The sequence below is a fragment of the Numida meleagris genome, chromosome 1 (genome assembly GCF_002078875.1).
Source record: "Numida meleagris isolate 19003 breed g44 Domestic line chromosome 1, NumMel1.0, whole genome shotgun sequence".
NCBI classification, from domain to species: domain Eukaryota; kingdom Metazoa; phylum Chordata; class Aves; order Galliformes; family Numididae; genus Numida; species Numida meleagris.
This window is the reverse complement of record NC_034409.1, coordinates 172,490,824-172,517,765: the sequence shown is the minus strand read 5'-3', so window position 1 is coordinate 172,517,765 and position 26,942 is coordinate 172,490,824. Positions and strand designations below refer to the sequence as shown.

The 26,942-nt window shown below is 37.8% G+C and overlaps 1 protein-coding gene across 5 annotated transcripts in view; it reads left to right on the top strand.

Moving 5' to 3' along the window:
- FRY (FRY microtubule binding protein) overlaps positions 1 to 26,942 on the top strand; it is a 241,890-nt gene that overhangs the window by 185,248 nt on the left and 29,700 nt on the right. For all 5 annotated transcript variants that reach the window (XM_021378243.1, XM_021378227.1, XM_021378219.1 and 2 more), the window contains 15 exons: positions 1,425 to 1,575; positions 2,153 to 2,256; positions 5,669 to 5,854; positions 7,905 to 8,103; positions 8,744 to 8,865; positions 9,724 to 9,911; positions 10,830 to 10,924; positions 12,090 to 12,691; positions 14,261 to 14,358; positions 14,451 to 14,621; positions 18,900 to 19,040; positions 19,793 to 19,972; positions 20,987 to 21,148; positions 21,897 to 21,971; positions 23,017 to 23,187. In XM_021378243.1, the coding sequence (XP_021233918.1) occupies positions 1,425 to 1,575; positions 2,153 to 2,256; positions 5,669 to 5,854; positions 7,905 to 8,103; positions 8,744 to 8,865; positions 9,724 to 9,911; positions 10,830 to 10,924; positions 12,090 to 12,691; positions 14,261 to 14,358; positions 14,451 to 14,621; positions 18,900 to 19,040; positions 19,793 to 19,972; positions 20,987 to 21,148; positions 21,897 to 21,971; positions 23,017 to 23,187 (2,645 nt within the window). The remainder of the gene's footprint in view (positions 1 to 1,424; positions 1,576 to 2,152; positions 2,257 to 5,668; positions 5,855 to 7,904; positions 8,104 to 8,743; positions 8,866 to 9,723; positions 9,912 to 10,829; positions 10,925 to 12,089; positions 12,692 to 14,260; positions 14,359 to 14,450; positions 14,622 to 18,899; positions 19,041 to 19,792; positions 19,973 to 20,986; positions 21,149 to 21,896; positions 21,972 to 23,016; positions 23,188 to 26,942) is intronic.

Here is a 26,942-nt window from a genome sequence, read left to right as displayed (position 1 = left end):
ACTACTTTTTTTTTTTTTTTTTTTTAGTGTGGATTTTATGAAGCAGTTTTATATGAAACACTTAATCTGGTGGTTACGAATAGTAACTGTGCAGTGCTTTTGGCAAACACTTTCTGGTTAATCCTTGTAAGATGAATAAGTGCATTTGCTGTACTTTGCTGCTTTATCAAGGCACTTTATTCTGCTTTAACTATAAATAATTACTCATCCTCCAGAAGAGGAGAGAAACAAGTAGAGGTTTAAATCATAAAGAATTTAAAGGTCCCTTGGAAGACTAGGGCTGAAGAATGGGAATGATAAAGTTGGCATTATAGTACCAACTGCAGAAGTAGGTACTGTATTGAAGAGCTCTGAAAGAGCTGGAAAGCTGGTGATGTTTTATCAAAACCACCTAGTGATGTTTAATAGAAAAAGCTGGCTCTGATACTTCTTGAGGCATCAAAACAGTGTGTCCTGTGGGCAAAGCCAACAAGCATCAGGTACAAGCTGTAAAAAAAAAAAAAAAAAAGGCTGAAGAGAGTGGTGAGAGTTTCAAATCTACCTGAAATTAATTGTAACAACAACACAGCAAAGCAAAAAACAACATTCTCACTGCAAATTCTTGAGGGACAATGCTTAGGTATTTTTCAAGAGCATGCTTTCCGTAGCATTGTACTGCAGACTGCCAGACCTGAGAAATAAAAGCTGACTAATGGGAAGGTCGAGAAGAATGAAAGGGAATAAGATGCAAGATAGATGAGCTCAGCTGTGCACAGCTGAAAAAAGACAAAGTGGTGGAAACAACTTACTGGACTATCATTGCAATAAGCAGGTGGAAAAAAAATCCTATTTGTTTATTAAAGTACAGCAGCTACTCAAGCAAAAGTAAACACATTTCATAAATTCAGTAATTCATCCCTGCTGATGAAAAATGAACACACTTGAGGATGACTTTTATATTCCTTGTGTCTCTTTCCTAATTTGGGACACTTTATTTCTGCCTTTGTAGCATCACCAGGGTACTGCTGGTGGGGAGTTGCAGGAATGTGTCACTGGCACGCAGCTCCTTGCAGCAGATGGCTTCTGACAACATCTTCCTTGGCTTCCTTGGCTGAACTTTCCTCTGATTTTTGAAGAGAAAGTCTATTGCTTGTTGCTTTGTGATCTGGATCCAAAGCTACTAAGTGACAGCAGGGATTCAGCTGCAGCTTGTACAATTCAGTACTGTCTGCCTGGAATGTGCTTAATTTCCAGCAGCATGAAAGAGGGATTAAAAATGTATCACTTGTTATTGAACACTGGAATTTGCAAACTTAATGTCATCTTATCACATTATTCCAAACAGCTGAGCTGATGCGTTTGCATAGACTCTATATTATAATTTCTTCAAAACGAGGGACTGGACTTGGGTTTTACAGACGCTGTTTTAATACTTTTCTGTGTAGATGACCCTGTTTCTCCGTATACAAGCTGGCTACTGAATATTGTTGAAACCAAACAACCACATCCTCTGCCTATGCCTTACAATGGAGGATGTTGGGCACCGCTCGTGGACTTCCTCCCAGAAACTATCACACCCCGAGGACCCCTTCATAGGTGAGCAGTTTCTTACTGCGACACTGAGATGCTTCATCTTACGGGTTGGCCAAAACTAAACTAAACTGTTCCACCACTCAGAACATTTTAAAAATAAATCTTTAATTTCTGCTGATTTCCTGCACTTTGATGTTAAAATGCAATAAAGGCTTGCAGTTCTTCCAGATTTGTACTAGAAAGTCTATTTACAATGTAGGACATCACTTTAAGAATCAGTCTGAAGCAACAAAGCCAAAACAGGAATGAGAAATTTGTCTGTCTAAGCCTGTGTGGCTGTTATTCATAGCACTTTTTTCTCCTTGATCTATTATTCTAACTGGGCTATGTATATTCTGAAATTCCTCTTTTACATAATTTATATTGACATTGACTGTTTTTTTCAGTAGTGGATACTTATGTGCTTAGTACTCCTAAGTTACTTCAGCATTAATCATATTGAGAAATGCTACACATTTGAAAATGTGTAATGCTGAATGTTACAATGTTGAGATTTTATTTCTTCTGAAATAATAGTTGTCACATTGATTTTTTCCCATCTCCAAGAAGTTTCAAACTGATCCCGTGGTTTAACTTCCAGGTGCAATATTGCTGTCATCTTCATGACCGAGATGGTAGTGGACCACAGTGTAAGAGAAGACTGGGCCCTTCACTTGCCTTTGTTGCTACATGCTCTCTTTTTAGGTAAGACCAGCAGGACAAAAAAAAAAAAGAGAAAAGCGGTGGAGTTGTGTTTCTTTTTATGACTTCCTAAAAAAATTTTTTTTTAAATGAAAGACTGATAGAAGTTTGAAGATGATCGACTTCCTAAAGCATCTGTAGTAAACGCAGAACCCACCTAGGAGAATGGCAAATTCTTCTGAGTTCATGTGAAACTCAGCCTTTGTACCTTTTTATTTGTGATGGGCAGCTGGCCAGACTGCACATGCCTTAGATGTGGAATACAGACACAAATGTCATCTCTTGTCTTTTCAAAAATATTATGTAAGAGAGCCAAGATGAATGCACTGCAGAGATAGTGAAGGTAGGACACAGACCACTGGAAAGCAAGCTTCATTAATATAATTCCTAGTGGAATACTTTGTTATGTTTCATGTTTCTTATCTGAGCTTAGAGGCACTCCTTTTCCCTCACTGCTGTGTCTATTCCTGACCATAACCCAGTTCAACCAGAGAGTGATAGCTTCCTTATCCTACCACTTAATATTATGAAAACTGCATGGCCTTTTTTTTTTTAGTTCACAGGAGTATTTAGCATTACAAAGCCTACTAATTTTCACCAATAAACACAGCGAGAGATTTATAAAATAAATCTGGAGACTGTAGTCCAGTTTTCATTTCATCCCCATAATTACCACCAAGTCTACTTGCCGACAGTGTGGGAAGAGTCTGCTGTTCAGCAGGTGATAAAGATTAAGCTGGGAGTTTAGAGCACAGTGATGAAATATGTGATATACTTTGGTATACAGCTGAAGAAGGTATTCTCCTTTTCTGTTACTCAGTTACTAGCTGTTCTACTTGAAATTTTTCATGAGGTTTTTTTTTTTTTTGAAAATGCATATTCATCAAATACTGAAATATTGTGTTTTTTACAGTGATTTCGGCACACTTTTCAATAAGCACAGTAAGAACAGCTGTGAGCATGCTGGAAGGGACTTCCTGGGACAGTTTCGTTGAGACATTTCTCATGTATTCCTCACTTAGAAGTTCAGTTCCATTTTTCGGCTACCCATAACAATTTTTTTTTCTTCTTTTTATGTTGGTATCAACCTTTCAAGTACAAGAGGAAGCTGAATAAGAAATGTCTAAGTGTATGAATGAAATGAATAACAACCAAAGAAACAACCTCTTTAGCATGATTTGAAACAAGTTGAAACTGTAACTAGCATTTGCAGTTAGAAGTTCTCAGAAGAAAAAAGAAGGAACAGAAATAGAATGCAGCAGGGTGGTTACTTCAGTTAAGAGAGCTGTAAGGAGCCATCAGGGAACCATCAGGGAACATATGTAGAAACACAGTTACAATATTTGTAATCTGTTGTAAAAATGTCATTACTGATTAGTTCATGCAATAATGTTTCAACACTGTAGTATTTGGTGAGAAACAAGCAGAAACTTGTGAATACCTTTTGAGACAGCCCTTGGGCTGAGAGCTCTCAATTATGTTAAATGTGAAATTGAAGTTAAATGTGAAAGCAAAGCAGGAGCTAAAATGACATCATAGTCTCTAGGCTTCAAAGTCAGTTTCTCAAGAGCTGTTACATGGAAAAATTTCTGTAGTTTATAGTAGAGCTCTATGGTGATGGTATAATGAAGCGATGCTAAATGTGTTAGCCACAGGTACGAATGTGACTGAAAATGAAGTGTTTCTGTCCTGTTGGAATGTGAGTGGGCAGGTGCATCTGACTGAAAAGGATCCTGAAAATAGCATGGCAGCTAGCTGGGGAGCCTTTGTCCTTCCATATATCAGGAGGATTGGGACAATGCTGTAGTGAAATAATTCTATGATGGATGTATTTAATATGGTATTGGATGGTGTGTAATACTAACAGTAAAGCAGAGGCTGACTGCTGGTGTGAACCTGCCTGTGTCAGGAGTGCATGAGAAGTACTGCTGTTTAACTCTTCTGCAACCAGTGTGAAATAAGATGAACCAGCAAGACTACTTTACCATGGAAATGTGTCCATCCCGCAGAAGTTTACCCTCTCAGGCACTCTTCCAAATTAGAGAATGGCTCAGCACCACAGAAGGACAAAGACTGAACTTCTCACTTCGTGTATGTCAGTATTTGTACATGATCTTAGAGGTTAAGTGTTCTTCAGTTACAACTACTGCCAATACAGAAGTCGTCTCCAACTAAGAGAACTTGTTCTATTCTTTTCATTCCTGAAAGTGTATGTTAGAATCATAGAATTGCTTAGGTTGGAAAGGACCTTCAAGAACATCAAGTCCAGCCGCAGCCTAACCATACTGCTCTAACAACCCACCACTAAATCATGTCCCCGAGCACCACGTGTTAAAACAGAGTAGGTTGGAGTCATTAGCTCCTGGCAAAAGGAAGGAAATGGAGAAAGAAGAGTAGGAGCAGAGACCTAAAGAAGCTGAAAAAGTGATGGAGAGGTTAGCAGTGCTTCTTCTGGAGGAGGTTATGGGCAGATGTGTGAGGCACAATCACAGGGTCTCCAAAGAGCTGATAATAGGAGCCAAAAGCACATGACTCAGACTATGGCAGTGTGAGCAGCTGCATTTTTTCAGGCCAGACAAGAACCAGCAAGAAAACACTTAACTTGAAAGGCTTGTTGGCTGCTGCCACTTTGAGTGAAGAAGCTGCTTTTTTAAAGAAGAATATATCCTATGAAAAGAAGAGCAGGAGAGGAAAACAATTCAAATATTCAGTACTTAAGTGCAAGAAAGTTTTTATAAATATCATGTAAGATACTGAAAGAGAATTGAGAAAATGCTTATTACCACACAGTGCAGTTAATTTTATGAAAATCTGGTTCCATTACGTTGGTGATTTATGATTTATTCAGTTTGTGTTAAAATCTGGGAGCACGCAAACAGCAGTAGTGCTGAGCAGATCAGGGTCTCAGTGCTAGACCTTCAGTTTCAGTTCTGAACCCTGAGCTGGTGACTCATTTCTCATTCTGTCTCACTGGTAAGTGGCATTCTTTTTCAAGGAATTTTGTCTGTCAGTTCCTTTCCTTATAAACCAGTATTTACCTCTTACAGTTTGTGCTAGTTTTAAAACTGATCTCTGCAGGAAAGCTAGATACTACGGTAAGCAAGGTAGATACGACCACCACCAAGAATCTCTCATCTCTAGGGGATTTCTGGCCCTAGTGAATTAATGCTGCAGTGAGACATAATGCATAAGGATATACTACAACAGATTGTTTTGTATCTTCTGAGTGAAATCTCAGTCTGGCAAGTAAGTACACTCAGGCCTTTGAAGTAAAAACACTAGTAGCTGTGTCCAGAAATACTGCATCTAATTTGCACTGTTACCATGAACTGCCTTGGAATTTTTGCTATTTCTGGAATGTGAACTTGTTTATTATTGCTTCATATTCAGTGATTGCTGTAACCTTTCCTTTTAGGTCTTGACCATTACCGCCCTGAGGTCTTTGAACACAGTAAGAAGTTACTGCTTCACCTTCTGATTGCATTGTCTTGCAATAGCAACTATCAAGCCATCGCATCAGTGCTTCTTCAGACCAGAGAGATGAATGAGACCAAGACTCTGACAGTACAACCAGCATACCTACCTGAATATCTTTATACAGGTAATACAGGTCAAAGAGAAGAGGAAGAATGCTGCATTGTATTGAGAGTTTTCTGAAAGCAGAATGTAAAGGTCGTTTTCCTAAAATGTAACTGTTTTGATAAATATAAGTAGTAAAGTAGCAAATTCAAACAGTTTCAACTAATATTAATTCCATGTGAACTACCCTAAAGATGCACCCAAATTACTATCAAATAACTTCTTGTGATAGTGAGAAAGCTACCTACTGTAAAGCAAAATACAAAATGTAAAATTTTAAAAATAAATATGGCTAATAAATTCATAATTTTCCTCTATGTGGCCAGGAGTGCTTTAAATAAGGGCAATCCATCCTCAGTCTTCAAAAAAAAAAGAAGAGAGAGAGAGAAAGAGAAATATTTCCAGTACAGGAAGAACAGCTGGAATATGCAACTCAGATTGTCCATTCTTAAGTTAAATTTGACATGCTATAAACCCTCCTGTATACCACAGGTGCACTTCATTTCTGTCCTGTAATCTGTTTCTGCTTTACTAGACTTACTTTATATCTCTATGAAGTGGATGTTCTGTTAACTTCTAGCAATTCACCTGGATTTAAGGGATCGGTTGGAAGCAGTTTGTTGAAAGCAGCTAGCTTACTACTGTCATTTAATTTCTAAAAGCAAATGTACTGTTGAGATTTGAAGGAATCACAGAAGCAGTGCAGAGATATAGAGTCTGGGAGGGAGTGAAGAACATTATGATACACTGAGAAGTGGAAGATTATCAAATCAGTGGCATTTCCGATGTTCTTTGAGAATATAGGCAAAATAATAAATAACTTGGATTTATAAATGGCTGCTACAAAAGAAATGCTTCCTATTTTATTACGTAAGCCCATGATGTCAGAGATGTATGTTGGTGGTATAGCAGTAGACACTGAACCTTCCCACTGATGTTCCATTACATTTTGTCACCATGCAACAAATGGCACCATAGGGACAGTCTGACAAAATGGCATCTGACATGGAAGTGCATAAGAAGCAAAAGTATGTCACTGCATTACTCCACGCAGAAAAAAATCAACATTCATTGATGCTTCTTGAATGTTTATGGAGACCAAACAGTGGATGTGAGCGCAGTGAGGCAGCGAGTGGTACATTTCAGACATCCATGCGGATTTTTTCAAGCTTGGCATGCAGTCTCTTGTTCATCACTGGTGAAAATGCATAGCCAACAGTGGTGACTGTGTTGAAAAATAGTGTTTTGTAGCTTAGAATTTGTTCTATAAATGGGGTTATTGTGCTCTTTATTGTAATTTCTTTAGAAATAAATAGGAGGCATTACTTGTGGAGTGACCTATGTATATTGTCAGTAGAGAGGCCCCTTCTACTCCCTGTCTTCTCACAAAGCCAGTTTTTCTTATGCAGTACATACAGCACAAGATGACTAGCAATCTAACCTTAAGAAAATAGGTCTTAGTTTCTTATTCCAGCTCTGAAGTTGTGGGGCAAGTTTTCGATCCAGCAGACTGAAAACTTGCCACTTGTATAACTTACTCACTTGAAAACTTACTTGTTTAACCTTAATGCTGAAAATATTTAATATGAATAGTCCAGTCTTTATTTATAGTCAAACATTGTGTCTTTGTTTCTGTTACATTTGTAAAATTGGGACAACATAGTTGTCCTAAAAAGTCCATCCTAAAGAGTGCTTTACAATGTTCAGCTAGCCCAGGGAAACGAGCTGAATTTTTCATATACTTAGCTAACTTCCAAATTAATTTTATAAAAAGGCACAGTACAAAATGTCAAATGCCATGAAACATTTGTTTTTTCAAGTACTGTAGTTCTTGAGCAGTAAAAGAGAAAACTGTCTTGACTGTGATATTCTTCATTTTGCAATGGATTCTGCACAGTTAAAAACATTACCATTTTCACTCCCGTTGTTATTTGAGGGCTGTTATGTTCTGCAGGTTTCTCCCATGTTTCCCCACAGAAGCTCTGAGAAGAGCTGCTTGATATGGACGCATTCATCTGTAACACTGGCCCAACAGTGCATTCCATCTTTATCTCCTCCCTTTCTGCTGGCAGGTGGCTTAGACTTTCTACGGGAATACCAGTCCTCTCCAGTGCCAGACTCCGGCTTGAGTTCCAGCTCCACCTCCTCCAGTATCAGTCTGGGAGGCAGCAGTGGAAATCTCCCCCAGATTACACAAGAGGTTGAGGACATGGACACTGCTGCTGAAACAGATGAGAAAGCAAACAAATTAATTGAGTTTCTGACAACCAGGTAGTGGAGATAAGCAGAAGTTACATTGGTACTCAAAATGCATGGTTTTATGTCTTCCCTACAATTATCTGTAGCAGCTTAAAGGATTCAAAGGAAAATGGCTGAGCTTGTATTGTAATTACAGACTCCTGTTCCTCTTTTATTGATACCTGTAGTAGTAGGTAGGTACTTAAAAGCATTACGGTGTCAGGAACGTGATAAAAAAAAGTCCTGCATGACAAGAATAAAATGTTTAATTGACTGATACTATTATGTTCAGCAGTGAAGTAATGGAAAAAGACAGTTATATTATCATACAAGTAGACAGGAGGTATGCAGGGTATTGTGAAAGGCCATGGCGAAACTGATATTAACTGCTGACTATAGCTGGCACATCCTAGGCACAATAACAAATTCAAAAACAGGGATTTGCTTATGCTGCTCCTTAAATGATAGAGCATATAATTTAAGTGAAAAGCCTTGTAAAATATAGCAAAGGTGTAGTTATTTACTTGCATCTTGCTCATGTGCGTCTTGTTCAGTTGCATAATTTCCAGATTGTGGCCCTGGAAATATCTAATTGAATTTACAGTTTTTATATTTTAACTGATTTCATTTATTTCAGACAACTCAAAGCAATTTTGCACTTTATTTCTTCAAGGGCATTTGGTCCACTGTGGTGCCATGAAGATATCACGCCTAAAAATCAGAACACCAAGAGTGCCGAACAGCTTACTAATTTTCTGCGTCATGTTGTATCTGTATTTAAAGATTCCAAATCAGGTAGAAATATTTTTTTTTTGCTTTCATAGCTAAAAGAGTGTTCTCTCAGGGTCACGCAGAATGTTTATCTGCTGTGATTTAGTAGATGTGCTTATGCAGAAGCACAACATAGCATACGTCTTAAGAATGTTGAATGACGTATGAAAGAACTGCTTTAAATGTTAAAGATTCCTTCAGAGCTGTTGGTAGAAAGCCATTTGGTTGATTGGTTTGCCAGATAAAAGCTCCTATATGTCCTTTTGGTGAAATAGATTGTAGTTACTAAGTAAATGTCTTGTAATAATTTATTCTGGCAATTAAATTTTAGTTTTTGTTTATCATGTTTTTGGAGCATAGGAAATGTACCAAACATATTTTGAATACCAACACGGTCACTGTTTAAATATCTTCCAAGATCAAAGCAGAATTCAAAATAAGTATTTATATTTTTATTCATATTAATGTTTAAAGATCTTATCCAAAGCCTAGTGAAGCTCATAGATTTCTAATTCAACTTGGCTTTAAGTCTGGGAGTGTTTGCATTGCAGCTGGTAAGAATACTGTGTGGTTTCAAAGTTTGTCCGAGAATTGTAAAAAAGATTGAAATCAGATGAAAAATGCATTTTTTTTTTCTGAACAAAACATTTCTGGATTGAAAATTTTGGATTTGCAAAGTTTATTTTCTTACGTTCTATGTGAAATAAACATAAAAGTGGGAAATTCTCCCCAGACGATATATTTCTGCATGTTCATTTCTTAGGGGCTTTACAGGATGCACTAGAGTGTATGCCCTCCCCAGAGCGTTAGTTCAGCCTGTATATGATCCACAGTAAAGACTGAAAAAATTTAAAAACACTGACTTCCTGCTCTTTTGCTTAGGTTTTCATTTGGAGCAGCATCTGAGTGAAGTTGCTTTACAAACAGCTCTTTCAAGCTCTTCAAGACACTATGCAGGTCGCTCTTTCCAGATATTCAGGGCCCTAAAACAGCCCCTTTCTGCTCATGCATTGTCTGACCTCCTGTCAAGATTGGTGGAAGTGATTGGAGAGCATGGAGATGAGATTCAGGTACATATGTACATAATTCTTCACAGCGCTGTTAATTTAAGGTATATTTAATTAAAAAATACAGTTTTAACAAGGGGTTCTGGAGTCAAGTGATGCAAGGTACAGTGCGGCCTTAAAAAAAGGGTGCCTCTGAATTTACTGAATATGTTATCAAAGCCCACTTTAGGCTGTACAGTCTTATAAAGCACATAGAAGACATTTAGTAAATGTCACTGAAGAATCTTCATGGTGACCATTTTTCTCTTTTCACATCATTAATTTGTGCTTAAGAAGCAAATCATCTTCTCTGCTAATGTAATCCCACAGCATGGAATAGACACCACCTCATTCCTCAAATGCTTAAATCTTTTTGAGTAAAGAAATCCACACCATCCGTAACAGCACAAAACTTACACTGACCTAACTCGATCCAGTCTTTTCTCAATGAACCAAGATGTTCACTCAGTTTAGCTAAATAGACTGTTCTCTCCTGAAGTCTTACAGTCAGAGCCTATTTATTAAGAGATTCATGACTTACACAAAGAGAACTGCTAGCTCTTAATAAAAAATAGACTGACATTGCTTCCATATTTTACGTAGGTAATGAAACTGCCACAAGATGACAGTAGTATTCTGTCACAATGGCTTGCATGGAATTTAAACCAGTGACCTGCAAGTCAGAGGTTCTGTATGCCATTACTGGTCCCCTGATGAGATATGTTCTCTTCTTGCATTCCTTCATAGATCAGTCAGAGGCAGAAAATAAAACACACTTATAGTGACATTTTAATGTTCAGGATAATGGCAGTGGTGTGAATGTTGTTCTATTTTCAGGAGAAATTATTTTCAATAGATGACTTTATTTTATGAACTGAATATTTTTGAATATTCATTGTTTTCAATATCTTTGTTGAAATGACTAATCTCATGCATTGATAGGGGTATGTAATGGAAGCACTACTTACGTTGGAAGCTGCAGTGGATAATCTGTCTGATTGTTTGAAGAACAGTGATCTCCTGACAGTGTTATCTCGGTAAGAGCCTGTCCCACCTAAGTATATCCTTCTTTTTCAACGTCTCATGATACAAAGTGTGTGGTTCTGCAACCTGACAGCATAAAATGATTTTTTATATACTTGGGTTCATTTGCAGCCTTCATAGAACTAGACTAAGAGCACATCTCAGCCAGATTTTGCAATAGCTGAAATAATGTTGATAGAACTAATGGAGCTTTCCAATGCATTGTAAATTCTGTCATGCTGCCTCTAGGCTATAATTTATTTAAATATCCTTGAAAAATATTATCGTTTTTGCACTTTGTGTTTTTGTATCATATACTTGAAAGCATACCTAGGAAAAAAGTTGTTTAGAATATTGGTTTCATACGTCATGTTATTCTTAGTTTTTTTCCCATACTGTTTTTGCTGATGGCTTAGACTATCTTTCTGAGACTGCTGGCCTTAAAGTGGGCATGTGTGCAATAAGGGAAATTTCAGCTACTGCCAGTACTGAGCATGTTCATCTGTACAGATAATTGATAGGGATTGTCTGGATCATCACATTATCATGTGATGTCCATAAGGAGGCATAAATCACTGGAATTGAAACACCTCAGCTTTCTGTAAACTGTCTTCAAGAGCTATTAGAATTCAAGTGGAGTGAAGCTGTGACAAGGTTTCTGAAGGACGTGTACTAGCAAGGAGAACTTTGGCAGCCACACGACTGATATTCCAAGAGTAATGGGGCATATTGGTCATTCTGCTTAATATACAGTATTTTTAACTCCTACATTTCTTCACATCATTCCATAAACCATTGTGTATGTTTCCTGCCAGCTGCTGACATTTCTCCACTGATGAAAGCATTTTAAAGATGAACAGCTTTCAGTTCTACCACTGCCCCTTTTTGTGGACACTTCTACAAGTCACTTCACAGCTCTGTCTCTTCTATCCCTGTGTCATTTATACCTATCTAGACTGTGGGTTATCCTGCTAGATTTGGCACAGTGCCATATGAACCTTACTTCTGTCATGTCTGTGAGAACTTCTGGAATAAAAAAGGCAAGATGCAATAGACAGTTCGCTGTTTTACTTTTCCTGTTAATTTATTTACATTTTGATAAGTACATGCATCCAATATTTACAAGTTTCAAGCTGTGCATTCACACTTTACAATATATGTTCTTTGTTTTGGGTTCAGTTCATCTTCACCAGATTTAACATCAAGCACCAAGCTGACTGCAAACCGGAAAAGCACAGGCCAACTGAATGTGAATCCTGCGAGCAGTAACACAGCCACTGCTGAACGAAGCAGGCACCAGAGGAGCTTCTCTGTACCTAAAAAGTTTGGAGATGTGGACAAGTCCTCGGATCCACCACGCAGTGCCACTCTAGACAGAATTCAGGCATGCACCCAGCAAGGCCTCTCCTCTAAAACCAGAAGTTCATCTTCTCTAAAGGACAGTCTCACTGACCCATCCCATATTAACAATCCAACCAACCTACTGGCCACTATCTTCTGGGTTGCTGTGGCTTTGATGGAATCCGATTTTGAGTTTGAGTATCTAATGGCATTGCGGTTACTGAATAAACTTCTGGCTCATTTGCCACTAGATAAAGCCGAAAACCGGGAGAAGTTAGAGAAGTTGCAAGGGCAGCTCAAGTGGGCAGACTTCTCAGGGCTTCAGCAGCTACTCCTGAAAGGATTTACCTCCCTTACTACTACTGATCTCACACTGCAACTCTTCAGTTTGCTAACACCAGTGTCTCGAATATCCATGGTGGATTCCTCTCAAGCTATAGGTAAAACCAGTATATTTTTCACTCTTTCAGTTTCTGTTGCTGTTATGTTTGATGGCAGACCTCATTAGACTACTGCATAAAGCCAAAAATGACAATTTCTCTTCTAATATAAAGTAGTCATTGTTCAGATTCATGTGCTTTTTGGAAGTTTCGTAGCACTACAACATGTTTCTGAAGAGAGAATCTATTGCACAGTAAGGCTTTGGAGGAGAGCAATCATGTATTATTTAACGTTTCACTGTTAGGTCTTAGCAGCTTATACAGTTTCTGAATGCTGATAAAAGTAACAGTGAATAAGACAAACTTTATATATAACCTATTTTTGCCACTTTTTCCATTGAATTATTTTCAGAATTGTACAGCTTATTTGATTTAAATTAGTGCTTCATGGGATTTTTCTTAGCAGTGTACATATTGACAGTAAAGGGATGAATGCAATGAACAGCCTGTCCCCCTGTAAGCACCTCTGTGTGGTGCTCCCTATCCCTGGAGGCTTTCAGTGTGAGACTGGATCAGGCCCTGGGCAACCTGATGTAGCTGTGCATGTCCCTATTCATTGCAGGGGAACTGGACTAGATGGCCTTTAAAGATTCCTTCCAACTCTAAGGATTCTATGATTCTGTGATTCTATATGTTCCAGACTTCTGCTAGGCATTTCACACATGGGCTGTGAAGTTGCCATCTGAAGGTGTCTTTTTATCTTCCCTGAGTACAGGGGAAGCCTAGAGAAATTTTGCTCCTTACTTGGGCCCCTTGTTTAATTGCATAAAATGAGAGGTCACAAATGATGAGAAGGTTATTTTTGTAAGTTCAGATTCTTTTCCAAAAGAACGATTGTGTCTGGTTACGGTAACTTGATACTAAGCTGTCAGCTCCCACATGAACTGGAGCGGTTTTTGTAACAGCTCTGCATTACAATCACTGGCTGCCTTGAGCCAGCTATGAGTTGGTGCAAAAGAGCTGAATCCCAGCTCCCGACAGAGCCCATGTGCTGATGTCAGAAACCTGGCACTTTATGCAGGAGCCATCTACTAGCTTCTGAACCACATGTTTGAGAAGTTCAATTTGACGACTTACACCAGATTTTTGATTGATTACAATTATTACTTGAACAATATAAAAAAGTGGAAGCTGTGTCTAGCAGCATGACTATAAGAGTTGTTTGTTTATCACTGAATTTCTTCATGTGTTTGACCAGCAGTAATCAAAAAGCCGCTGATGTCAAGACTGCTAAGTGGAAAAGATAGGAATACTCTGTAGCAAGAATAAGGAATATACTCTTGTGAGATATTTTATCCTGTAAATGCCTGTTTCTTGATACTGTTTGCAGAAGTAGGTTCATGCTTTATAACGTACTGGTGCCTAACTGATAGACTGGATTTTCAAATAAAGTCTCCTTTTAAGACGAATGTGATGTGGCAGTGGTGAGAACAATTTGACAAGAATCTGTGTGAGTTTATGGGTAATGTAATACTGAAACTGTGACATTCCCCAAAAATACCATCTTAAAGATTGCTGAGACTCTTACCATCGGGAATACCCATTCTGTTCTTTATTTTCCTGTTCTAGGATTTCCACTGAATGTTTTGTGTCTTCTGCCCCATTTAATTCAGCATTTTGACAGCCCAAACCAGTTTTGTAAAGATGTAGCTGAAAGGATTGCACAGGTATGAAAGTTATTTACTCTTTTGTACATCTTCACATTTTTAAAATGCAATCGCTTTGTTCTTAATGTGTTTTGAAATTTATATTTAATTAGGTTTGTTTGGAGGAAAAGAACCCCAAGCTATCAAATCTTGCACATGTCATGACCCTTTATAAAACACACAGCTATACAAGGGACTGCGCTACCTGGGTAAATGTGGTTTGCCGTTATCTTCACGAAGCATTCGCTGATATTACTTTGAATATGGTTACATATTTGGCTGAGGTAAGTTTTCAGAGACTTCTTGCAGTTTTAACCCTTCTCTTGCCTAACAACCCAAAGAGCTGAATTATTGGAGATTACTGGGGGCTCTCTGTAGCAGTTATTCGAAATGAAGAGTTAAGAGCAGAAATTAGCAGAAAGAAACAGATTTACTCTAAGAAATTAGTGTTTCTTATAGCCAGGCTCTCTGTCAAAAGGCTTAAGAAAAGTCAGCAGATATCTCTGATACTGGCTGTCCGTGTACTTTCAGAGCCTGAGAGGCCATGCTGCGCACCCATGCTCAGACCTCAGGGCAAGCTTGGCTGTCCCTCAAGTTGCAATTCATCACCATGTTTGCAGATGCGAGCTCTGACTAACAGTCATGTCAGGTCTTGACTGATGGTGAAAGCCATGACTCTTCTGTTAGAAACTAAAACAGGAACCTGAGATTTTTCTGTTTTCTTACTTAGAGATTCTGAAAAGCTATTAGCTCTTCAAACGTGACAACTCTGATCCCTCCAGAATTATCTTATTCATTGGCAAACTTGAATTTCTAATAAACAAGTGCCATAAATACTGAGGTCTAAACTCTTTCTCCTTTGCTTTCCCAGCCTTAGGAAAGCATCTGCCCCTCTGTTTTACCTTCAGTGCTGCGTGCACAATTCTTGGTGTTGCTGCATCTCCACAAAGGCCATTGAATATGATCTTTGTTCCCCTTTAAATGGTCTTAGGCACTTCCCCCTGATTGTAGTTTAGCACCAGGCTACAATATGAACAGCAACTCGGGCAGATTTTTGACCATAATTAAGTCACATTCCTCATGTAACACCATCATCACAGGATAACAGAGTAGTAAGCACGACTTCCTTTCTCTGTATTTACATTGACTGCAGCTCTGTTGAGTCATGTCTGGGGAGTGTTTGCGTGGGCACAGGGTAGCTGCCAGTCTGGAAGAACAGCAAGGGACAAGAAACTATCTTGTTCATACTACTGTGTAGCCATGGAAAGATTTTTCCAGCATTCAGGATGTTTTTCTCCTTTTCTCATTAACTGATCCCCAGAGCGGGATAAACAACATTCTGCTGTCCCCTATAAACCAACTGTGGGATATACTGTAAATATGTAAAACTGAATGGGTTAAGAGCCCCACTGGGGAACCTCCAGTTGAATGTTGTAGGCATTGGTTATAAAGCCTATGCTATGACAGTCCTGGCTCAGTCCCCAGTGCTTGGGCCTGTAGGGTACTGGGAAACGTACAGCACTTAGAAATAAAAATGCAAATCCATGTTGCAACAGTGATGCCTCCACACACATGGGTTCACCTTCAGAGGGGAACTTTCTGCCACAAATTATTACAGCTGTGAGAACAAATGCTCTCAGCAAAAGGCAAAAGCTTCAATTACTGCTATTCAGACAAAAACTTTAATGTAATCTTTTGATGGCAGGTAATTGTCAGATGTAAGGGTATGATCCTGGCTCAGAATGAGACATTTCAATAATATCCAAACATTGCAGTGACAAGCTGTGCTCCTTACTCAGTTCTACAGCTACAGCCATGAAAAACAAGAAATATCATCTAAGCAAATATTTGGGTATCCCAGTTTACAGATCAGGAAAAATCACTGTTTAGCAGTGCAGTAGAATTTTGAACCTCTGCTACCAAAATCAGCATACAAGCCAATAGCTGAAAGCCTGCCGTGATTTTATATTAATTTTTGCATATTAGTGTTTAATAGTCAGCCTTATAGCGTGAAAGCACAATCATCCTAGAAGCATATCTGAGTTAGCATGGGTCTTGTGTTAAACTAATAATTTGTTAAGTCCAGGATCATTCTTAGGCTGAAATAGTTAATACAGGAGAAGGGACAGGAAACACACAGTGATAGTAATGTGCTTATAGTAGATGTTTGCTCCTTCTTGTTGGAGGACTGCTTGTGATGGAAACATGAACATTAATAACCTGTTCAAAGCCAAGGAATCACTAGAAGTTAGAACATCTCCCTTGCAAGGGGAAGCACATGCTAGATCAGGTATTATCCCAATGGTACCTTGTCTACCGGATGTGGCCTGTGAGATATCTTCTATATTCTCACCTCAGTGCACAAGGAAAACATTTATTTGGCTGATAAATGTAGCCTGAGAAGTGCTGCCAGACTTGGAGAGACAGAGGCAGCAGCCATGTCAACCAGCAGATTACAGCCTTGGCAGCCCTTGGAGGCGAAGGCTTTGCTTTCCACCTAGTTCTAAGTTAACTGCTGCTTCAGGAAACTGAGCTAAGAGTGTGGTACCCTAGACCCAGAGAAACCCTTCCATACCCAAGAGAGGAACCTACAAGATTTCAAAACAGTTCGTAGAAACCAAAGACTGAGAATAGTTATGATTTCATTTTGCAAATGCAGTGGAACCACCTTGTCCTGGAATTCACTGATCTGAGTGATGTGTTATCTAAACTCCACCTTGCTGCTGGTTTTGTTACTTGTCGCAGCAAAAGAATTCGTACTGTTTAAAATGCGTTTTAAAGTTGTTATTCTTTACCACACTGCAGTACTCATAAGAAATTCACAATGCATTCAAATGCACTTGAACTATCACCAACCACATGCACTAATTACATCAAAAGAAAACTGACATAGACCACAAATGTTTAAAGTTTACAGGGCAAGAGCTGTTTAAGCCAAATGATTCTGTTGACAACAAATTTATACAAAACTGAATGGAAATTGGAAGCTTTCCTGGAACAGTTTTCTAGCCAGTTTCAGAGGAGAGAATCTCACTATTACCCAAGAATTCATTTTCCTTTTTAAAAAGTGATTATCTGATGCAACAAACTCTGTTAGAGAACACAGAATTTCTTCCTCTCATCCAGCTATTTTCTTGCTGTCCTTTATTTCATGCTTAAATGATGTACCAGCTGATGTGCTGGATAATATGAAATGATGTACAGAGACAGAATCAAGATCCTTTTGAAACACAAGAAAAAGCCAATAACCCTGTTTTGAAGAACTGCTAAGCACATTTACATACTCAGTAAAGGTGTTCACGGTCTGTAGCTGCTTAGCACATAGAACCTTTAATTTCAGAATTTCCAGCTGTCTTTTTGTAGAGGAATGGATAAAGCATAGTGAGTTCCATCTATTGTGCTAATAGTAGAATTTGCCTGCTTTGTTTTATGAATCATTACTTACTGCTCCTTTTTACTGATGAAGAAGTCAGAATATGCTTAGTGGGATTACGTAGTCTGCCCTACCTGCGCAGTTCATTTCAGCTGACATGAGACATTATCATTCAATAAAAAGCCTTTCAGGTCATTCAGGGCAGTGAGGGCATCCAGTAAATTACTGCTGTTCACTTGAGTAACAGCTGACATTTTTCTCTAATGGAAGACTAATGACATGAGACACTATACAGTCTTTTAAAAGTAATTTTCTAGATCTTCTAATCAGTGCTGGAGGAATATTTTGTTGGCCTGAATGGAAAGATAGTTTCTAATGTTGAAGCCCCTGGTTACCTTCAGCACTAACATTTGACTGCCTCTGAAATTGATGGGGTGGGACAGTAGCTGTCAGCAATGAAAGAATGTGCTACCTTCCAAGAAATGTTCAGCTCTTTCACCCACATGCAAACATAACAGGTCTGTATGGATCCTGAATTAGTCATGTATATGTTTGAGCACAGTTCTGTTTCCAGGTTTCATTGTGGTATTCCAGTACGTACATTCGGGTGTTCCAAGATTCCAGGATCTAGATCAAGCCCTTCTTTGTATTATTGTGTGCAGTAAGAGACCCCAGGGACTCCATCTCCTCCTTAGCAGAAAGTGTTTCCTTGGCAGTTAGGGCTAGTGAGCAGTGGCAGTGAAGTATATTTGGATAAATATATATCGGTGTCTGAATAGTACTAGTTTTGTTTCTTCAGTATGTTTTCTTTTTTTTCTCCTTGACTTTCAGCAAAGGCAGAAATAAAAAGATACTCCCCTGTTTTTATTGGATGTACTTCCCCTATTAATGTGTAAATATTACCTGCCAGTGTACTCAACTGTTGAATCTGATTTCTGGATAAGTTAGGGCAAGCATATATAGAATGTATGCTTCATTATCAAAACTGGCTGGCATTTGGCTCTCAACTTAAAGCTCTATTTTATTTCACGCTTTTCTCATCATCACTTGTAAAATGTTTGTAAAATGCTATTGCAAAATGAGTGGGTGAGGAGAGATTAACAATGAAAGTGGTATTCATGAAACTAATAACTTTTCCCTTAGGGAAGGTCTCAAAATTTAGTTATAATCACTTTACTTTTTTTAACAGCTGCTAGAAAAGGGTCTTCCCAGCATGCAGCAGTCCCTCTTGCAGATGATCTACAGTCTTCTCAGCTATATGGACCTGTCAGCTATTCCTGTCAAACAGTTTAACATGGAAGTGCTAAAAACTATTGAAAAATATGTACAGGTAAATACCATATCTCCTTTATATTAAAATTACAAATCAAATTATATTTGATTTGTAAGAATTTCTTTCATTTTCTTTGTAAGAATTTAAGACTACATTAGCAGGGAGTACTGAGACTGTCCGCTGATGATAACTAATTAATAAACATCCTTATGCCTAATAGGCTGTGTGTCCCCAGATAAGACAGACAGCTGTGTGTTCTCTGTGTGGGAAGGGTTAAACTGCAGCTATATAGCTTTGGGAAGCAGCTTGATTCCAGGCAGATCCTGACTGACCACTCTTTTTAATGATTAGTGTGAGGGAAATGTGACATAAGCACTTCCCTTTAGAGACTTCTGCATCTAACTCTTGGTGAGTGGAAAACACCCATCTTTACTAGAAAATCACAGCTATAAAGTGCCTGTTTTGAGTCAGTTTTTCTGTTAAACAGAATCTGTATTGGCACTCATATTTATTCCTGTGGATCAAGGCATGCAGGTTGGAAGTTTAAATCCTTTGCCAAACTGGCCTTGCTTTCAGGTCTCCTGCTTTGCAGGATAGTTCCCTAACAATGGTATCTTAGGCAAGGGGCTTGGTTTCTGCCACTGAAACTGTTCTGTAAGTATATATTTTGTCACTGGTCAAGACAGAGAAAAAACAGTATTATTCCAAGTCCACATTTTTATTATGTGTCAAAAATCTGACTGTAAATTGTAAATAATTTTGAATACGCATGAATCTTTCATTTGCTGATTAAATATATCTATTTCTAGAGCATTCACTGGAGAGAAGCCTTGAATATCCTGAAGCTGGTAGTTTCTCGTTCTGCCAGTTTAGTTCTACCATCATATCAACACAATGATCTTTCAAAAATGGAAATACATCGAGTGTGGAACAGTGCTTCCAAGGAGCTGCCAGGGAAGACGTTAGAGTTTCATTTTGATATTTCAGAGGTACTTCCTGTAATTCTGCTGCTTAATACCTTAATTCTGTCATTCAGTAATTCCTAAAACAAGTTGTATCTCCTTAAGAAAGCTGAAAAGTTGTGAAATAAAGGAAACTAGTGATAGGACTAGAGGGAGTGGCCTCAAGTTGTGCCAGGGGAGATTCAGGCTGAATGTTAGGAAAAACTTCTTCCCTGGAAGGCACTAGAAGGGGCTGCCCACAGAGGTGGTGGAGTCACCATCCCTGGAGGTGTTCAGGAAACATTTGGATGTTGTACTGAGGGACATGGTTTAGGGGGAAATATTGGTGGTAGGTGGATGGTTGGGCAGGATGATCTTGGAGATCTTTTCCAACCTTTGTGATTCTGTAATAGAAGAGATCGTTTGGACTCTTTTACAGAAGAGATTATCCTGCAGATCCTGTATACCTTTCAGTTTTGTAGAACTGAATAGTCTTACTGACTTTAATGGGCAACTCACTCAATTTATAGTTACGTATCTGCATGATTGCTTGCAGCATTTTAGATTTCTTTGTGTAGGTAATAGTGAGAATATTGTTGCAAAGGGCTTCTCCTTGTTTTTTTCATGTAGAAACTTGAAATTTCTAGTAAATGCTGAGCATCCTGTCACGAATCCAAGAAAGCATTTCATTGTGCATTAAAATGGGGCCAGAGTGCTCAGTAATCTTAATCTGGATTTGAAATAAATTTCATAAACTTTCTGGTTTTATTGTTGAGATTGTTTTTAGACTACTTCTTATGTTATAAAATGTTTTGACAGTTGCTTTGAGTGTTAGCTATTTTTGAACTCAAACACAAGCTACTAGGTATGGCAGTAGCAACTGAGAGTTCACAATGAAAAGTAATGCACATACCAAGTAATGTGAAATTTACTACATTCTTTCCTTCATCCATGCTTGTGATCTTCAGAGTAATCTTTTCCTGCAGCTTATGTGGTAGGCCCCTCTGTAAGTTCCTCCTGGAGCACTGCATTGTATTAGTGAATAATTACTCTCTATTTAAGACTCCAATTATTGGGAGACGGTATGATGAGTTGCAAAGTTCTTCTGGACGAGATGGTAAACCCAGGGCAATGGCTGTCACCCGAAGCACTTCTTCAACCTCATCAGGATCTAACTCCAATGTCCTTGTTCCTGTGAGTTGGAAGAGACCACAGTACTCTCAGGTAAACTCCTTTAAAATAGCCCACTATTCCTTAACAGGTGCACTTGGAGCAATTGAATTAATACAAATTGGGTTCCAGGCTGGCTTTATGTGCTAAATATCTCCCTTGGATACAGAAAAGAACTGAGTTATGTTTGGTTTCTATACAGCATTCTTTCAACCTGTAGACCTCAGTGTCAGATGTAGCTGAAACTGATGGGTGAGTTCAGATGTTAGCAAGGAGAGCAGATAGACAGCAAGTGCAGTTTTCTGAATGTTGTTTTCTTGGGAGATGTATCAAAAGATTTCCTTTGAACAGTTTTCCTAAAATTGATGTTTGAATATGTTACTGATTATGTCTAGCTGCAAGTTAAAACCATGCATAAAAATGTATTTAATGGTTTTGTTTGTTTTTGTTTTTAACATAGCGGATAAAATATAGGAGTGACTCAGCCCCTAATTTTGCAAAACATAATTATGTATGTGCTTAATTGTAAACTTCTAAACTGTTCTTTTTGAAGTTATCCACAGGATCTAATGTTTTCTTATTAGGCTTACTAGGCTAATTTAAAAACAGTAAGCACTAAAATAATTAACAGCTATTTTTATTTTTCCTTGTATGTACAATTGCTCTGAGAGCAACCCTGTGAGCGCTGAATGGCTGAACTGTTGGTTGGTTCCTTTAATTAATTTTTTTTATGTTTGTTTCTAGCCACCAGAAGAGTGAGTGATTTAAAAAATGCTAACTTGAGAAATGTCTTGTTTTCTAGAAAAGAACAAAGGAAAAGCTGGTACATGTCCTTTCTCTATGCGGTCAGGAAGTTGGACTGAGTAAAAACCCTTCAGTAAGTAGACTTATGTTGACCATTTCTGTATTCCACCATGCCCAGAACTTTAAACATGAGGAACTTTATTTCCCAGTGCAGTTGATCTGATGTGTATAATTTAATGTCATGTTATAGACACTGTGATTTACACTGGCTCATACTGCATTTCTCAGCATATTGACCAGTGGGTGAAAGGCCTTCTCACTTAAAGATGATTTACTTACAGAGCTACGTGCCTTTTTTTTCTGTGAGAGATGTGTTGCTAGAAGTTTTATGTATGACAGCTAAGTTTGTAGACAGTAGTGACCTCTGGTATTACCAGTCTAGAGCCTTTATAAAGTAAAAACTCAAATTACAGAATTAAAGCTGAGGTGGAGTCTGATTTTTCCATTAGATAGTAATTGTAACTCTAGTTTTTAAAAATTAATATTGTCTGGTGCTAAGAAATAGGCAATAGATCATCCAAGGTAGAAAGTTCTTGAAATAGTCATTAAATGTTTTCTAAAGAAAAAGGGAATTTTCTAAACCCTCTTTTTGAATGTAGTTTATATATCACTTGTATTCTGATGCACAGATCTTTCATTTCTGCAAGACAGGGAGCACTGCATTTTCTCAACTAAATTGCATATATAATTATTTTTAGTAGGAAAGGAAAAATTATAGCTTGTATTTCTAATCTTGACAGATTTTGAACATCATCTTAACTAGGGTTTTTTTTGGATAAACTTATTATCTCATCCCCTTGACAGTATTTGCTTTGCAAAGTTCTCTGAATATTGTTCCTGTAAATGTATACAAACATCCAGGCAACATCAATCTGCAGCCATTAGGAGGTAGCTGTAATATTCTTGGACGTGTTCCGGCAGTATGAAGTTATTTCTTTGTACAAGTTTAATCTGAAGGCACCTGTCCAACATAAATAATAAAAGGGTGTTCTAAAAATACTCAGTGAAGGAATTAGGTGTGTACTGGAAATTCAGCCTTCTGAATAACCAATTACAGCTTTTAGGAAGGAACAACCAGAGAGAACAGTTTGTAACAAGAGAAATCCTTTGAATTGTAGGTGATTTTTTCTTCCTGTGGTGATTTGGATCTGATTGAGCACCAGACGAGCTTGGTATCCTCAGAAGACGGAGCAAGGGAGCAGGAGAACATGGATGATTCAAACAGTGAACAACAGTTCAGAGTCTTTAGGGACTTTGATTTCCTAGATGTTGAGCTGGAAGATGGGGAGGTACAGTATATTTTATCTGAAACAACTTTTTTATTAAAACAGTTTTATATTCTTTGTACTAAAAACTGTACTCTTCTTGTAACATAAAACTTCAGCTGTATAACTATAAACTTTGTGTTGAGATTATTTATAATGTTCACTTAGTGTTTCCTTCAGTAGCAGAACAGTAACAGGCTACCACACCCTTCCTTTCTGAGTTGGCTTTAGGAAACACTGCAAAACTGTTACTGGAAGATAAAGCCTCTGTTCTAATACCTTTAAAGTGAGCTCACTTTTAAGTCAGTTTATTTTAAACACAATTTTAAAGGTCTAAATTGTTAACAAATTATATTTTCAGATTTAAAAAAGCGTAAAATTGTTCCAAATCTGTTGGTTCATGAATATCCCTCCAAAATATGAATTCAGGCCTTCAGGCTGTTGTTACTCCTACAACTGCTGATGAAATCACTAATGCTTAGAGGGATGTACCTTTCATTCTGCTGTCACTGTCAGTGATTTCATCATTTCGTACAGAAACAAAACAGAACCCTGGGGGCCCACATCAAGCCTTGACAGGTCAGCTTGTCTATAGCTAAAACTGCTGAAGTGAAGAAGTTGAAGAAGTGCCGAAATTTGGGGTGCTACGCCCTTTAACTTCGCTTATATAAAATTTGAAGTCCATCTTTGTATTTGGGTGCCAAACAAGTCTAACAATTTTATTGCTATTTAAATGTACAGGAATTGTTAGCTCTTTTTTAAGGAGTGCAAATGTTCATCAAACCTAAGAATTTAACCAATTATTTTATCATAACCTGGGCATGGATTTTAATGTGAATTTTCTCGGGCATCACTCTTAGCCTTGAGAAAAATGTGTACAGGAAGAAGTAATCAGTTTTCCTCTAGCAGAACTATTTAAGATAAACTGACCGCTCAGCTGTGAACTCACATCTGAATTTAACTTATTTTCCAGTGAAAGAAAGGATGAATGAATGGAAGGAGATGTCACGGAGTCCTTATTTATGAAGTCAGGAAATACTAAGATGTAGAATTTAGGCTCACAGTTGCCCATTGCTTTTTTCAAAAAGAAAAAACTTAATTTAAAACCAAATGACATTATTAGTTGAAAATACATTAGCCAAGTAGAAGCTTTATTTTCCAAATAATGATAAAAAACAGAACAGCAGTGTGGGGTTGCTTTGTCAAAGTCTACCGGCTGCAACTGTTTCTGCATCTTAAATGCTTTCAGAATATTACAAGAGATTGGGACTAATTATTGTACGATAATTGTTTGTCCAGTGGGTGATATGTAGGAATTTCTTCATTCTATTCCATGAAAAGTTAAAAGCATACACAGATTACATATAATTATACAGAATAATTCCTGTCCAAAAGAGTGCACCTTCATGGACTGTGATCCGGCAAAGATTTATGCTGCATGTGTAGATGACTTCAAGACTGAAGCCTAAATTGGTTAATATATTAATTGTCTTATGCTGGTTGAGAAAAAAGATATTAAACTGTTCTAGTTTTATGTGAAATAGAACTAAAAATGTGGTCCTTTACATAGTGGAGTTTGGAAATTGCTACGGATCTGAAACCTTGTATTCCAAGGTCTAGATTCCAACCTGATTTACTAGTGTTTTAGTGAAATAGGTACCTTAGCCAAATTCAAACCTGGTAGAAGCTGTATCTCTAATGACTCAACGGAAATCAGATCTGAATTTGATATATTAATAAACATGAATAAAAAATATTAGAAAACTTTGTGCAAGAGCACAAAAAAAGATTAAGATTTAAACAGCTCAATGATGCTTTAATCATCTCCTGATCACAAAATACACTTTTTTAAACCTTAATAAAGATGTGAAAACAATTAATGAACATTTTCAGATTTAAAAGATAGGGCTGAAGAGTTGAAGTTTTTTTTTTTTTTATGATATCAGTTAAAACTGTAGGCAAATGTTTGTCTATGATGTCTTAATACAGTAATTTTACATAGATTCTTTCTATTTGTTTTCCTATCTGTTATATCTGCTACCCAGGAACTTCAGGTAAGAATACTACTTGAACTCAGATGTGCTAGTATATGTTATGCCTTCTTGCAAATTTGTATTATAAAATAATCTCAGTTTTGTTGTTGCCCTCCCCCTCTTCAGTGTGTGTATGGGTGGGTGGGTAGATGTGTGCTTGCCCTTCCGACAGGTGCTTCATTTTTTGTCTTGTGTTAGAATTTTTTTCCTCAAAAAGATAGTTTTAAATTACATTCTGCTTCATTTTAAGTTCGTTTTTAATATTTTCCATGTTCTTGACAAATTTTAAACTTCCTCAATTCTAGTATCAGCATTTTTACTGCTTTTGTGAGTTAGGATTATGTACAAACAAAAGAATTCCCAGCTTTTCAATTGTAATATATTAGCTTCTGGTAGCATCTCACAAAAGCTGACATTTGAGACCTTTTCAGAAAGTGTGGATTATTGTCAATGAGCCTTAATTTAATTGAATAAACTAATTAGTTCATACAACTTAATTTAATTCAGCTGCATACTCCTACCACCTTTTCTGGAATCTGTGAAGAAAACTGAAAAGGTGTATCAGTGTTTGTGTGCTTGGGAACTACACTGCAGTTTCTTATATAGAGGGGGCTGCAGTGGCACAGAATTTGAATGAATTATAGAAGGGATTTGATGAAAAATTAACGACAGTATTTTGCATATATGTTTCTGATATCTTGAATATCAGTTATGATGCAAAAACAACCCCCAGAAATATCTTCGTCTCAAAATACCTGGGCCCTAGAAGATATATGATATGGAAGTGCTGCTGTACTATTCAGTTCCACAGTACTTTTGCCTGTATCCTACAGGCAAAAGTATACATGCATACAATGCCAATACATAAGGTAAAAACTTAGGAAAGAAGTTTTTTATGATTCTTACTGGCTTTATGAAGGAGATAACACTACTCTTCTCTACCTTGGGCTATGTCCCTTTTTAGTGTCCTTTCTGTGCCTCCCCTTCCCCTGGGTTGTGGTAATGCTTAAAGTGGCCGCCATGGCCACTCTGCTCCTTTACTGGAGGCCGGTGACTGCAGAACATCCTATGTAATAGCTGCTCACTGCCAGCAAAACACATCTATAAGTGACACTTTTCCTGGTGGCTTTTCGGATAGGAGGTGTCTTTGCTCAAGCTGTTGATTAAAATGAGCAGCTTCTCAAATACTTCTTCCCTCCTGCTTGTTTGCGGTGAAATAAAAGCCAACTCCATCTCAGTACACTCTTTGACCTCTTGTCGAAATTCAATATGTTTCTAGGTGTCCCTGTAGCAAGGTTATGCTAACCCAAAAACTATGGGTTATTTCATCGCTTACCATTTTCTCTCCCTTTTAATTCACTCCCCACTTCTAATAGTATGCCCTAGAAGTGTCACTTTTCATTTCTGTTCTTTGTGCTGGCTTCCTTTTTAAACACATCGCAGAAGAAAAACACAGCAGGAAATAGGCTGAAAAGTTGATAATAGCTGTCCTCTAGATTATGAGGATCAGGGTGTGATAATGGTTGTCTTTGCTTGCTCATAGATTTCGCTTTGTTACTTGTTAGTTCAGTAACTCATGTTTCTGTGGAGGATGTCCCACTGCTGCTTATGTCCTCCAGCCTTTATGGGGGAAGATGGATTGCTATAGAATTTGTTAAAATAAGTACTTGGGAATTGCACAGTAGTTTCCATGAGTTAGAGATCTAATTTCTTACGTCTTGGTTTTTGTTCCCTTGCTACATAAAA